Source organism: Chiloscyllium punctatum, chromosome 44, assembly GCF_047496795.1.
Source record: "Chiloscyllium punctatum isolate Juve2018m chromosome 44, sChiPun1.3, whole genome shotgun sequence".
In the NCBI taxonomy this organism is placed as follows: Eukaryota; Metazoa; Chordata; class Chondrichthyes; order Orectolobiformes; family Hemiscylliidae; genus Chiloscyllium; species Chiloscyllium punctatum.
The window spans coordinates 4,431,644-4,443,276 of record NC_092782.1 but is presented as its reverse complement, the minus strand read 5'-3'; the positions used below and the strand labels follow the sequence as shown (position 1 = coordinate 4,443,276).

Below are 11,633 nucleotides of genomic sequence, written 5' to 3'. Positions count from 1 at the left end.
AATGGTTGTACTTGATTCTCACTGAAGAAAGCTAACCAATTATTGCACAATATTTTGACACTGATTTTACTGATTCCATACTTTAGAAAATACCTACCTTTGAAGGTAAAGCAACGTAGTAACTTCAATGTTCTCAATTAAGGCAGACTGTTTTTCACAATTGTTTGTAAGTTTGCATCTTGTGCAACAAAAGAAAAGTGGATGACAATGCCCAAAGTTCTGACCTTAAGCAAGCCACTTTTTGGTCAAAGGCTAAGTTAGATGGCTGGCCTCCATTTCGAACAAAACATGAATCAGATCACAGAAAGCAGGTTGTAGAAAATGACAAATGAAAATGAATACCCTGTTCCAATGAATACTATTTTGCATGATCTAGTCCCCATTAATTATTGGCAAACACTTGAACTGTTACAACTAAAATCTGCTCTAATCTGAACTACAAACCCTCACAAGCACCATCACCATTACATGATTGTTGGCTCTGTTAGAACATTAAAAGGCCACATGTGCTATCCTGTTAGATATGCCAACTGTCAACACCATCACCAGTGCAAATTGCATGCTAAAACTATGTATTTCCAGATAAACATGAGATCTTAAGAAAATAAAGGATTTTGTAATCATGCATCTGGGCACCACTAATATGTATCACTGGAAAGGATCCAAATAAAATCTCAAAAGTATTATATATCTACTTTGTAATTTAATAGATGAGTTCAGTTCTATGGTTGCAAGATACATAAGACAATTGTAGTGAAATGTATTTTACTAAACTGAGAGAAAGCTGAAAAACCACTTCGACAAAAATGCACATAAATTATGTTAAAATGGGTTTTCCACTTATCAATCACAAAGAACTATACGTCAGTGGTGTTTGGCACTGGAAATGCCTTTTTTTGGTCCACAATTAATAGGTAAACTTTTAAATTCTGTTAACCCCCTGCTTCTGTCAAAGCGAAAATGTTTATTCTACATTAACTTAGGTTTATACGATATTAATTACCAAGATGCTAGACAAGGACCTTTCTTGCCAACTTCACTCTGCATTTGAGTGTTATATCTATGAGAATGGACAAAGATGACAAACTTGATCATTCGCTTGCTTGAGAAAATTCCTCAACTTCTTTGAAGACCTAGATAAGATCCATTTGCACCAAAAGGGAGAGAACTATAAACATCCTATGCATCACAAAATACTGTTCAAAGAATATGCAGGATAATCAGGCTACTGCAATTAACCTTGCTACGTACCAGAACAGTGTCAAAGCTAATATAAATACCTTACTTAAAAAGGTTATATTTGAGTAACATTTGGAGACTAAAACATTATACCAGGATGTTCTAAACAATTTTACACTGCATCTTTTATCTTCAGCATAATGATCGACACAGAACCGAATGTCAACAGCAAAGTGCTGTTATCAGTAAAGTTCAGAATATGTGTTTGTTTGCCCACCTGTGTACCACACAATGTCATCTTCATTTTCAGTTCTTTGACAAAGTGGACTAGAAGCTATAAAACAAAAGTACAATGGTTTACAAAGACCCACTGGAGTTTGAAAATTTGAAAGTATAGAATGTTTTAAGAACAGAAAGAGCATCTAACTACAGAATCATACACCAAGCCAGAAACAGGGTAGATGGACACCAATATTCCCAGATTCGTAAGAAGAATAATAAAAGACACAGTAGAATATCATTCTATATCAGAAGCATCATTATCAGAAAGATGATAATTGCTTCCTTTCACTCGAATATATTCAATGTGCCGACCTTCATCAGAGTCCAAAAGGCCACATGTGCAAAGCCTGTTTTCAAACAAACTCTCAATTTCTTCCAACTTTAATCCTTTAGTTTCTGGAAGGCACCCATAGACGAAAAACAACCCCAAGGTGGTTAGTCCAGAATACAAGAAGAAAGCACCTGAAACACAAAGTGCCGTTTGTGAAATATTTTAATACAAAACAAGGATGAACACATATTTACAATGAAGAGTCTATGCACTGATTTACCCAGTCTAGCACTGACACAACGTTCAGTGCTTACAATAATAACGTGAGCTGTAAGCCTGAGTAAGTCAAATGCAACGAAAATTTATAAGGCATTAAGAAAGTTTTAAAATTAAGGATAGGAAAATACTGCAACTGTTGCAGTTGATTTAACATTTTTAAATTGCTTTGAAAGCCTGAAATTTGACAATGCAATGCATAAACTAACAAGTGGGCTGAGTTTGTGTTCTGGTTTTCAATCCTGCCGAGAGGATGAAATACAGGCTGAGAACTCAGAAATGCTAATGAAAAGGCTAAGAAAATTGAGGAAGGAACTAATTAAGAGATCACCTCTTTATTAAACACAGAATATGGATTCCACAGCTGACACAGACAATTGGAACAGAAAGGTTTTGGGCTGCTGGCAGTATCCATGGACAGAGATCTAGATAGAAGAGGGTGCCTCAAGATCAAGGCATGTTCCTGAAGGCTAGAAAGTTTAAAAACTGCCAGACCAGTCTTATGGATGGAAATCCTTGCATTGGATGGCCTAAATGTATAGCTATGACCCTGTGGCATTTGCAGTTGGAAGAGGAGAAAGGGAGTCAGTGAGATACAGGCTGATCCATTAGAAGGTGAACTGCATCCATCTGATGGACTTCAGCCTTGGCAGCATGTGAAATATATCAATTGTATTTTAAAAGTCTAAAAACATCCCAAACAGCCTCCTTCAAATGAAGCCAAAGGCAGGGATGTGCTGGCAGACTGACATCACAGCTATTAACATAAATTGGTTAGCCTTCAAATGCGACTGACTTTCTGAATAAAAATTCAACATTTCAGTAAATGTTGCTTGGACACAAGTCACTGAATGCATTTCAAGTATATCAAATAATAACAACAAACAGAATTTTGGCCTTAATTGCAAGAAGGAGCGAGTGTAAAATTGAGGAAGTCAAGCTACAACTGTCCAGGGCATGCTGAGATCACACTTAGAGTATTATGCATAGTTTAGTCTCCTTATTTGAAGAGTAATATATATAAAACAGTAAAAGATCAGTGGCTGATCATTGGTTGAATGGATTGTTTTATTAGGAAAAGGTTAAGCAGCTGAGCCTGTATTCATTAAACTTGGACGGAAGAGGTGATCGTATTCAATTGTATTGTTATAACCAAGTAAAGTATGGTCATGGATCCTCCTTTTTCTTAAACCTACTTTAGGTCGATTTGACTTTTCTTCCTTTTTAAACACTTAGCTATCACACTTTGATTAAACTTGGTTAATCAGTTCAAAAATGAAAGTGACCAATTCCAAAATATTCGAGTCAAAATGATTGTTTTACTACCTGTAACTTTGAGGAGAAAGGGAGGACTGCAGATGCTCGAGATCAGAGCTGAAAATGTGTTGCTGGAAAAGCGCAGCAGGTCAGGTAGCATCCAAGGAGGAGAATCGACGTTTCGGGCATGAGCCCTTCTTCAGGATTCCTGAAGGGCTCATGCCTGAAACGTCAATTCTCCTGCTCCTTGGATGCTGCCTGACCTGCTGCGCTTTTCCAGCAACACATTTTCAGCTACCTGTAACTTTGAACAGGTAATAGATTGTGAAGTCAAACACACATAAATGAATATTATATGGGGGAGGAGGTGCAGGTTGGGTGGAGAAGCAGAGGAGGCGTGTTTAATGCTGACAATATTGTAGAGGCCAATGTGAGTACATATTTTAAAGAGTCCCTTGGGTTGCAGAAATGAAAAGACTCAAGCCCAAGTACAGTCCTGAACTGCAGGCTTTATCAGAATTTACATTGCATTCATAACTGAATAGATGACTGGTTACGTCAAACAGAACCAAATATGTAAGCTGTGACAGCCATTGCAGAGATGTGATTGTAAGGTGACCAAAATTAGAGCTTGAATGTTCATGGCTACTTGACATTTCAGATGAATGCAAAGCTAGGAAGAAGGTGGTGCAAGAACTCTGTAATAAAGGATGCCATTAGTACAACAGTGAGAGTTGCTTTTAATGTTTACTGAATACAAATCCTTCTTAACAGAATGTAGATTTTGCTTGTCCTATCATCATCAGCAATACATATAGATATCCAGGAGTATGCTACTGGCAAAGATCTGACTGATTGAGATTGAAAGGGAGCCTTAGGTAGCAGTATCTTCCAGACGGTGCTCTGAAAATAGTGATTTCTTCAGATTTCTTTTCCAAGTAAAATCAACCAATAACCAGCAATGTTTGGCATCTTGGAGAAAAAAATTGCAAATTCAAAGAAACAGTAAAAGGATTAAATTTTCCACCTTTTTTTTTAAACTAAGAAAGCTTAGCATTTCTGACAGGAGATTCTAATCAGCTCTCTCAGAAATGCAGACTATAATGCCATCCTGACTTTTATCACGCAGTGCCAGAAGGTCGAATACCATGAGCTAATTTTGGTCACTTAACAGTCATGTCACTGCAATGGCTGCCAGAGTATACATATTTATTTCCATTTAGTTATGGATGCTATGTAAATTCAGATAGAGCCTGCAATCAGCTGTAATTTAAAAGTCCAAAATTACACACAGCTACTTTCAAATGATAAGTACATAAGGCAAGTGAGAGATCTGGGTGCAAGGTGGCAAGGGAGTTAGGCAAGCAATGCGGTGTTTAAAGTAGGTCAGGATGGGTGGGAAGGGATTGATCTCTGACATGATAAGAGGTGGGGTTGGGAAGGCGTGGAAAGAAGAGGCATGTCAAGTCTGGAGTGGGTGAAATGGGACTGGGTGGTCCAGAATAGGTCCATGGGAGGTGGGGTGAATCTGGATTTGGGAATGGAGAAGATGGTGGGTGAGAGGTCCGGCTTTGTAGGTGGTAGGGGAGGTGAAAGTGTAGTGACACAGGTAAGGATGGAATTATGATTTGCATTTCTGAAGGGAGCCCTGATCAGAATCTCCTGTTAGAAATGCTTAGCTTTCTTTTCGTTTAAAAAAGCAGCACGGAGTGGAAATTTCAACCCTTTTTCTGCTCCTGTGAATTGAAGATTTTCTTCCCAGATGCTAAGTAATCTGTGGGAGGCATAGTCACAGCCATGAGAACTAAGTGTGGAGTCAGTTAATTGGTTACTCAGGAGTTAGACTATGTACTTAACAATCTATCGTTTCTTGATTAACTATTTTTGTTCGAGCGTCTTGAATGTTTAGGTATAAATTAACATTTATTGGATGTTTCTAGGTTAAGTGGATTTGCCTAGCAGAATTTTCAATTTCCCAGATAATTCCTTCAGAGTCTACTATGATAGGAATTCTGCATAACTGTGCTGGAATAACTTATGAATGTCCATCAGAAAATATGAGGACAAGTTTCTCTAATGTTGGAATTTTGAGACAGAATTTCTATGTCCAAACAAACCCTCATTGTGCCATCTTTCCTTTGCACATACATAACAGAACTTCAACAGCCATGTGCTAATGCACATGATACATAATGCCATCATATTTGATATTGTCCCATTCCCTAATTCTTTTGTAGGTGAACTATTGCACTGAGAGGATCAAATGATGGATCTTTCAATGCAGCTTCATTTTTGAAGTTTCAACTTTGAGTTGAATCTGTCCGAATACAATTATATTAAGCCCTGGACTCAGAATTCCTACACTGCAGTAAAAGTCCATTGAGTTTTTGCACTAGCCCTCCAAATGGCATCCCACCCAGACAGCACTTTCACAGCTCACTAGGGAGACTCCGGAGTCCTGACTCAAACTCTTATTAAATCCCAGAACTTGAGTTTGTGCAATCAGTACAGTCATCCAGTGCTGTGCTTTTGACCCCTTCCTTTTAAGATTGCTAAAAATACTACTGAATTCAGAAGCTACTTCTGTCACCAACATCTGTCTCTAAACATCTCTGACCCTGGAACTGTTTTCCATGACCCCTAAAACCGTTGAATGACCTGGCAACAAGCCATGTCCCTATCACAGCACAGAAGTGAATGCTGGTATTTAACTCCTCTTGGACTAAATATGCTGTCATAATTACATTTCACAGAATACTGCCTTCCCTGGCACAAGTGGACACACAAAGTAGATTCTGCTACAAGTGGTTGGAGGTGTGCATCAGCATCTGAATCAACTTCAGTCTTGAGTTTGTGTTTGCCAGCTTTTCAGTGGGGAATATATTAATAGTGGCAAAAGCTTCCAGTTGTTTGACTACATCCACACAATGTGACATATTTCATATTGTGGGTAGGCTATTCTTCCAATCTAAATCTTCATCCTGCTCAGTCTTGCTGCTAATCTCACATATGGCCTTGCAGGTCTTCATATGATTGTCGCTATTGCTGACAGCATGTCATACGTGCCTTTTGTTTGTTGCCTCATATTGTATCTTTGGAATCAGATTTCATGCATAGGTGAGCCAGTGTCCTTTTGCACCATAAAGATCTTGGGAAGCAGGACAGGTTTGTGGTAGTACAACAGACTGCACTTCCCCACAGCTTGCTTGCCAATAGTGCCCCCGGATTCAGCATCGCCCTCTTGACCTGCAATTTTCTTCCCGACCTCTCCGCCCCTACCCCCTCTCCAGCCTATCACCTTCACCTCCTTCCACCTATGGTATTCCCAGCGCCCCTCCCCCAAATACCCCACCACCACCTTTTTCTCAGCCCGCTTGGCACACCAGTCTCATTCCTGAAGGGCTTATACCCGAAACGTCAATTCTCCTGCTCCGTGGATGCTGCCTGGCCTGCTGCACTTTTCCAGCACCACACTTTTCAACAATAGTGGTAATTGTACCTCATGCTTGTACATGTTTTCCAGCAACAGTGGCTTCATATTAGCTGCCATCTTCAAACAATTTGATGTTGTTATGACTACTTTTCCTCCAAGAGATTTTTTTTGGAAAGCATCGATAGGCATGAAAGTTATAATCAGCTCCATCATCTACTCAAAAGCTCAGCCTCTGAAAAAAAATCAGACTCATTGCCTTATCATGGCACCTACTGATAAAATGATCAATTGATATGCATGGCTGTTTCTGCAAGACATCAGTTTTACGCGATAGGGGAGAATTCAAAATTTTAACTTTATTTTATACTATGGTGATTTGCAGAATTCGCCATTCATTAGCCGAATCTCTCTAATCTTCCCAAAACAGATCTGCATATTGAACCCATTCAACCTTCATTTCTAATTGCTATCCTTATTTTTACTATTGGCTTATTTGGTTCTGCACCTAACCAACATTAACACCCGAAATTCAGAGGGGACATCTGTGGATTTCCAATTCATGCTAATGAACATGGTAGTCATTTTCCAACGTTACCTGGCTTTTGCCTATGCTATTAGGTTTAGGGGATTTATAGTAGCCTTGTTACTAAGTTTATCAAGTGTGGAGATTCAGCATTGTAATTGCAGTGTCATTTGCTTTTTTAAAAGAATTTTGCCCACTGCTGCTTTCAGCTTAAGCTTCATTTAATTATTTTTTAAACGATTAAAAGTATTCGCGATGTAATTTTGTTTCTCTCTGGTGTTCTAGTGTACTTGCAGCTTTTGCATTACTCAAGGTTTAGTGACCATCTGGTGTGGGTTCCAAGCTTGCATCGCTGACCTTTTTTAAACAAAATTCTTCAGCACTGATCATCATGTCAGATTAACTGAGTTAATTAAATAATACAGTAAGGAATGTGGCTCCAGTTTACTTGAAAAATTCATCAAGGTTTATTTAATAGTTCTGATTACAACTTGCAGGTATAGATAATGCTTTTGGTGGACTACATGTGACAACTGATCATGCTGCTTCATCCTGGTCCCTGGCTCATAAGTACATCTAGCTCTTCAAGCAACTAAACAGATGTAACAAAGAATGTAGAAAAACCGGAACCTGTAGATGTGATGTGCTTAAATTTTCAAAAATACATTTTTTTGGATACCACATTAAGAGATTACCACACAAAGTGCAAGCTCATGGCATGCAGTGTAGCACATTAGCACTAAGAGGTTTGGTTAGCTAACAGGAAGCAGATAGTATACATGAAATGGTCACTCTGAGTTGGCAAGCTTTAAGTGGTCCAGTGATAGGGCCTCACCTATTTAGAATTTATATCATTGAACTGGATGAAAGAATTGAATGTGCAGTTGATGATAAAGGTAAGTAGCAAAATAAGTTGTGAAGAGGACAATTAGAGTTTGCGAAGAGATATAAAGTGAATGAATGGAAACAAATTTGGCAGATTGGGTATAATGTGGGAAAATGTGAACTTGTCCACTCGGGCAGGAAGACGACAAAAGCAGTATTTTACTTATATTGTGCTGTTATTAAATATAAGGAGTAAGCTCATGAGTAAGTAAGTGTTTAGGATGGGAAATAAAATGCTGTTGTTGGAATATAAAAGAGGCTTGCTATGGTTGTATAGGGTATTGTGATTGCATCTGGGTTAGTGTACATTTTCTGTATTAAATTTAATTTGGGATCTATTCAGAGAAAATTTACCTGACAAATTCCTGGGATGAATAGGTCATTTCCTGAGGAAAGGTTTTAGAACAATGAGCACTGTTCTATTGAAACACAAGACGTTGAGGGAATTTGACAGGATGAATGTTGAGAGAATATTTCTCATTATGAGAGATTCTTGAACTAAGTAACAGGTTGAAAATAAGGGTTCGCCCATTTAAGAGAGAGACAAGGGAGATTTTTCTTCTCTTCACTGGTTGTTAGTGTGTGCAGTGGAGAGGGTTATTTTGTTTATTTACAGCTGCATTCAATATTATTTACTGACAAAAGAGTCATTGTGTATAGAGGGTAGACAGCAATGTAGAATTGCTGCAGTTTAAAATGTCTTTCAGTTCAAGATTGGCTTTTCATTAATTACTTCCACGTTTATAAAATAAAAACAAAATATTCTGCACTAATTTGCATTAATTATATGTTCTATTGTCTATCCATGGTTATTGTAACTGAGGTAATTGAGTTGTCAAAATTAAAACTTTTGATACTGTATTAAATTAGAATAATTCAACATATCTAGAAAAATATTCTAAAATACAATTCATTCCTACCATAATATGTAAGATGTTCTGCCAAGTGCAAAAATGATACTGACACAAGAACATTGAAAATCCAGTTGACTCCAGAAGAACAGGCGTTTCCTGTACTTCGTGCCCACATTGGATATATTTCAGAATTCACTGTCCAAGGCATTGAACCCATTCCTAAAAAAAGAAATGTTGAACACGATTCAAATACTTAGCTCCAGATCCAAGTTTCCTGATAACGGACAAAAATTATTTGTCAAAGAAAGACTGATGTTAATAGCATTAACTGTTATTTATGTGAAACTCATACAGTTCAGGCAAAATCAAATGCAGAGCTTAAAATCCAGAACTGGTTTCCATTAACCTTAAACACCACAAAAAAAGATGTCCAGTTGTTTGCTTACCATCTAAATGTACAGACAATATGAAACTCTGCTACTTATGTCGTAGATATAAGCTAAATTGGGCATACAAAGTTGAAGCATGGCATTTCAGGCAAAGTATCCTTTTTAACTTGGAAACATTACAAATAGGAGCATGAGTAGGCCATCCAGCCTTTGTGCCTACTCTGCCTTTCAATATGATCATTCAACTCAGTACCCTCTTCCCACTTCTCCCCATACCCACTAATCCCTTTAAGTCTAAGAACTATAGCTAACTTCTTGAAAACATTCAATGTTTTTGCCTCAATCGCTTTCTGTGGCAGAGACTTCCACAGGCTCACCACGCCCTGTTTGAAGACATTTCTCCTCATCTCAGTCTTAAAAGGCCTAACTTATATCCTTCGACTATGATCCCTGGTTCTGAACTTCCTAGTCATCAGAAACATTCTTCCTGCTTTTACTCTGTTGTCTTGCTGGAATTTTATAGATTCCTATGAGATTTGCCCTCACTCTTCAACCTTTCTTTATAGGTCAGTCATGCCATCCCAAGAATCAGTCTGATAAACCTTCATTGCATTCTCTTCATAGCCAGAACAGCCTTCCTCATAAGGAGGCAAACACTGCACACAGTTTGTGAGAAGATTTATAGCTAGGATGCTCGTGTGGTTCTGTTCGCCAAGCTGGGAATTTGTGTTGCAGACGTTTCGTACCCTGTCTAGGCGACATCCTCAGTGCTTGGGAGCCTCCTGTGAAGCGCTTCTGTGATCTTTCCTCCGGCATTTATAGTGGCCTGTCTCTGCCGCTTCCGGTTGTCAGTTCCAGCTGTCCGCTGTAGTGGCCGGTATATTGGGTCCGGGTCGATGTGTTTGTTGATTGAATCAGTGGATGAGTGCCATACCTTTAGGAATTCCCTGGCTGTTCTCTGTTTGGCTTGCCCTATAATAGTAGTGTTGTCCCAGTCAAACTCCTGTTGCTTGTCATCTGCGTGTGTGGCTACTAAGGATAACTGGTCGTGTCGTTTCGTGGTTAGTTGGTGTTCATGGATGCGGATCGTTAGCTGTCTTCCTGTTTGTCCTATGTAGTGTTTTGTGCAGTCCTTGCATGGGATTTTGTACACTACATTGGTTTTGCTCATGCTGGGTATTGGGTCCTTTGTTCTGGTGAGTTGTTGTCTGAGCGTGGCTGTTGGTTGGTGTGCTGTTATGAGTCCTAGTGGTCGCAGTAGTCTGGCTGTCAGTTCAGAAATGCTCTTGATGTATGGTAGTGTGGCTAGTCCTTTGGGTTGCAGCATGTCCTCGTTCTGTTGTCTTTCCCATAGGCATCTGTTGATGCAATTGCTCGGGTATCCGTTTTTGGCGAATACATTGTATAGGTGTTCTTCTTCCTCTTTTTGTAGTTCTGGTGTACTGCAGTGTGTTGTGGCCCTTTTGAACAGTGTCTTGATGCAACTTCTTGTGGGTGTGTTGGGGTGGTTGCTTTCGTAGTTCAGGACTTGGTTTGGGTGTACCTTTCCTGTGTACCTTTGTGGTAAATTCTCAGTTAGGTGTTCTCTGTACCATCACGTCTAGGAATGGGAGTTGGTTGTCCTTTTCTTCCTCTCTGGTGAATCGGATTCCTGTGAGTGTGGCATCGTTCAGCCGGTCTGTGTTCTCTATTTGTGTTTTTAATGATTACAAAGGTGTCATCTCCATATCTGACCCAGAGTTTGGGTTGAATTTGCGGTAAGACTGTTTGTTCTAATCTTTGCATTACCACTTCTGCTATGAGTCCAGAGATGTGTGAGCCCATGGGTGTGCCGTTGATTTGTTCATATATCTGGTTGTTGAATGTGAAGTGTGTTGTGAGGCACAGGTCCTGTAGTTTGAGTATGCCGTCTTTGTTGATTGGTTCAACGTCCTGTTGTCTGTTCTGTATGTCCAGCAGGTTGGCTATTGTTTCTCTGGATAGGGTTTTGTCGATAGAGATGAACAGTGCCGTTAGATCGAATGAGACCATGGTTTCTTTATTAATGTCCAAGAATTCCTGTGTTGATTGTATCGAGTGTCTGGATCCGCTGATCAGGTGTTTCAGTTTCTGCTGTAGTTCTTTAGCCAGTTTGTGTGATGGTGTCCCTGGTAGTGATATTATGAGTCTGGGTGGGATGTCTGGTTTTTGCACTTTAGGAAGTCCATAGAATATGGGGTTGTTGCTGCTTTCAGGTTTCATTCTTTGTAGGTCAGACCTGGTTATCTGTCCATTTTTTTGTAGG

General features: G+C 39.2%; 1 protein-coding gene across 2 annotated transcripts in view; it reads right to left on the bottom strand.

Annotated features, from left to right (window-relative positions):
- Positions 1-288: 288 nt before the first annotated feature.
- The window catches only part of LOC140466674 (proton myo-inositol cotransporter-like), a 124,928-nt gene continuing 113,583 nt past the window's right edge, over positions 289-11,633 (bottom strand). Inside the window, exons 9-11 of one of the 2 annotated variants that reach the window (XM_072562123.1) lie at positions 9,027-9,179; positions 1,774-1,923; positions 289-1,513 (exon numbers count right to left, since the gene is read on the bottom strand). In XM_072562123.1, the coding sequence (XP_072418224.1) occupies positions 1,422-1,513; positions 1,774-1,923; positions 9,027-9,179 (395 nt within the window). In that variant the 3' untranslated portion in view covers positions 289-1,421. Of the gene's footprint in view, positions 1,924-9,026; positions 9,180-11,633 lie in introns of both variants that reach the window. The other variant, XM_072562124.1, reaches the window with a different exon arrangement.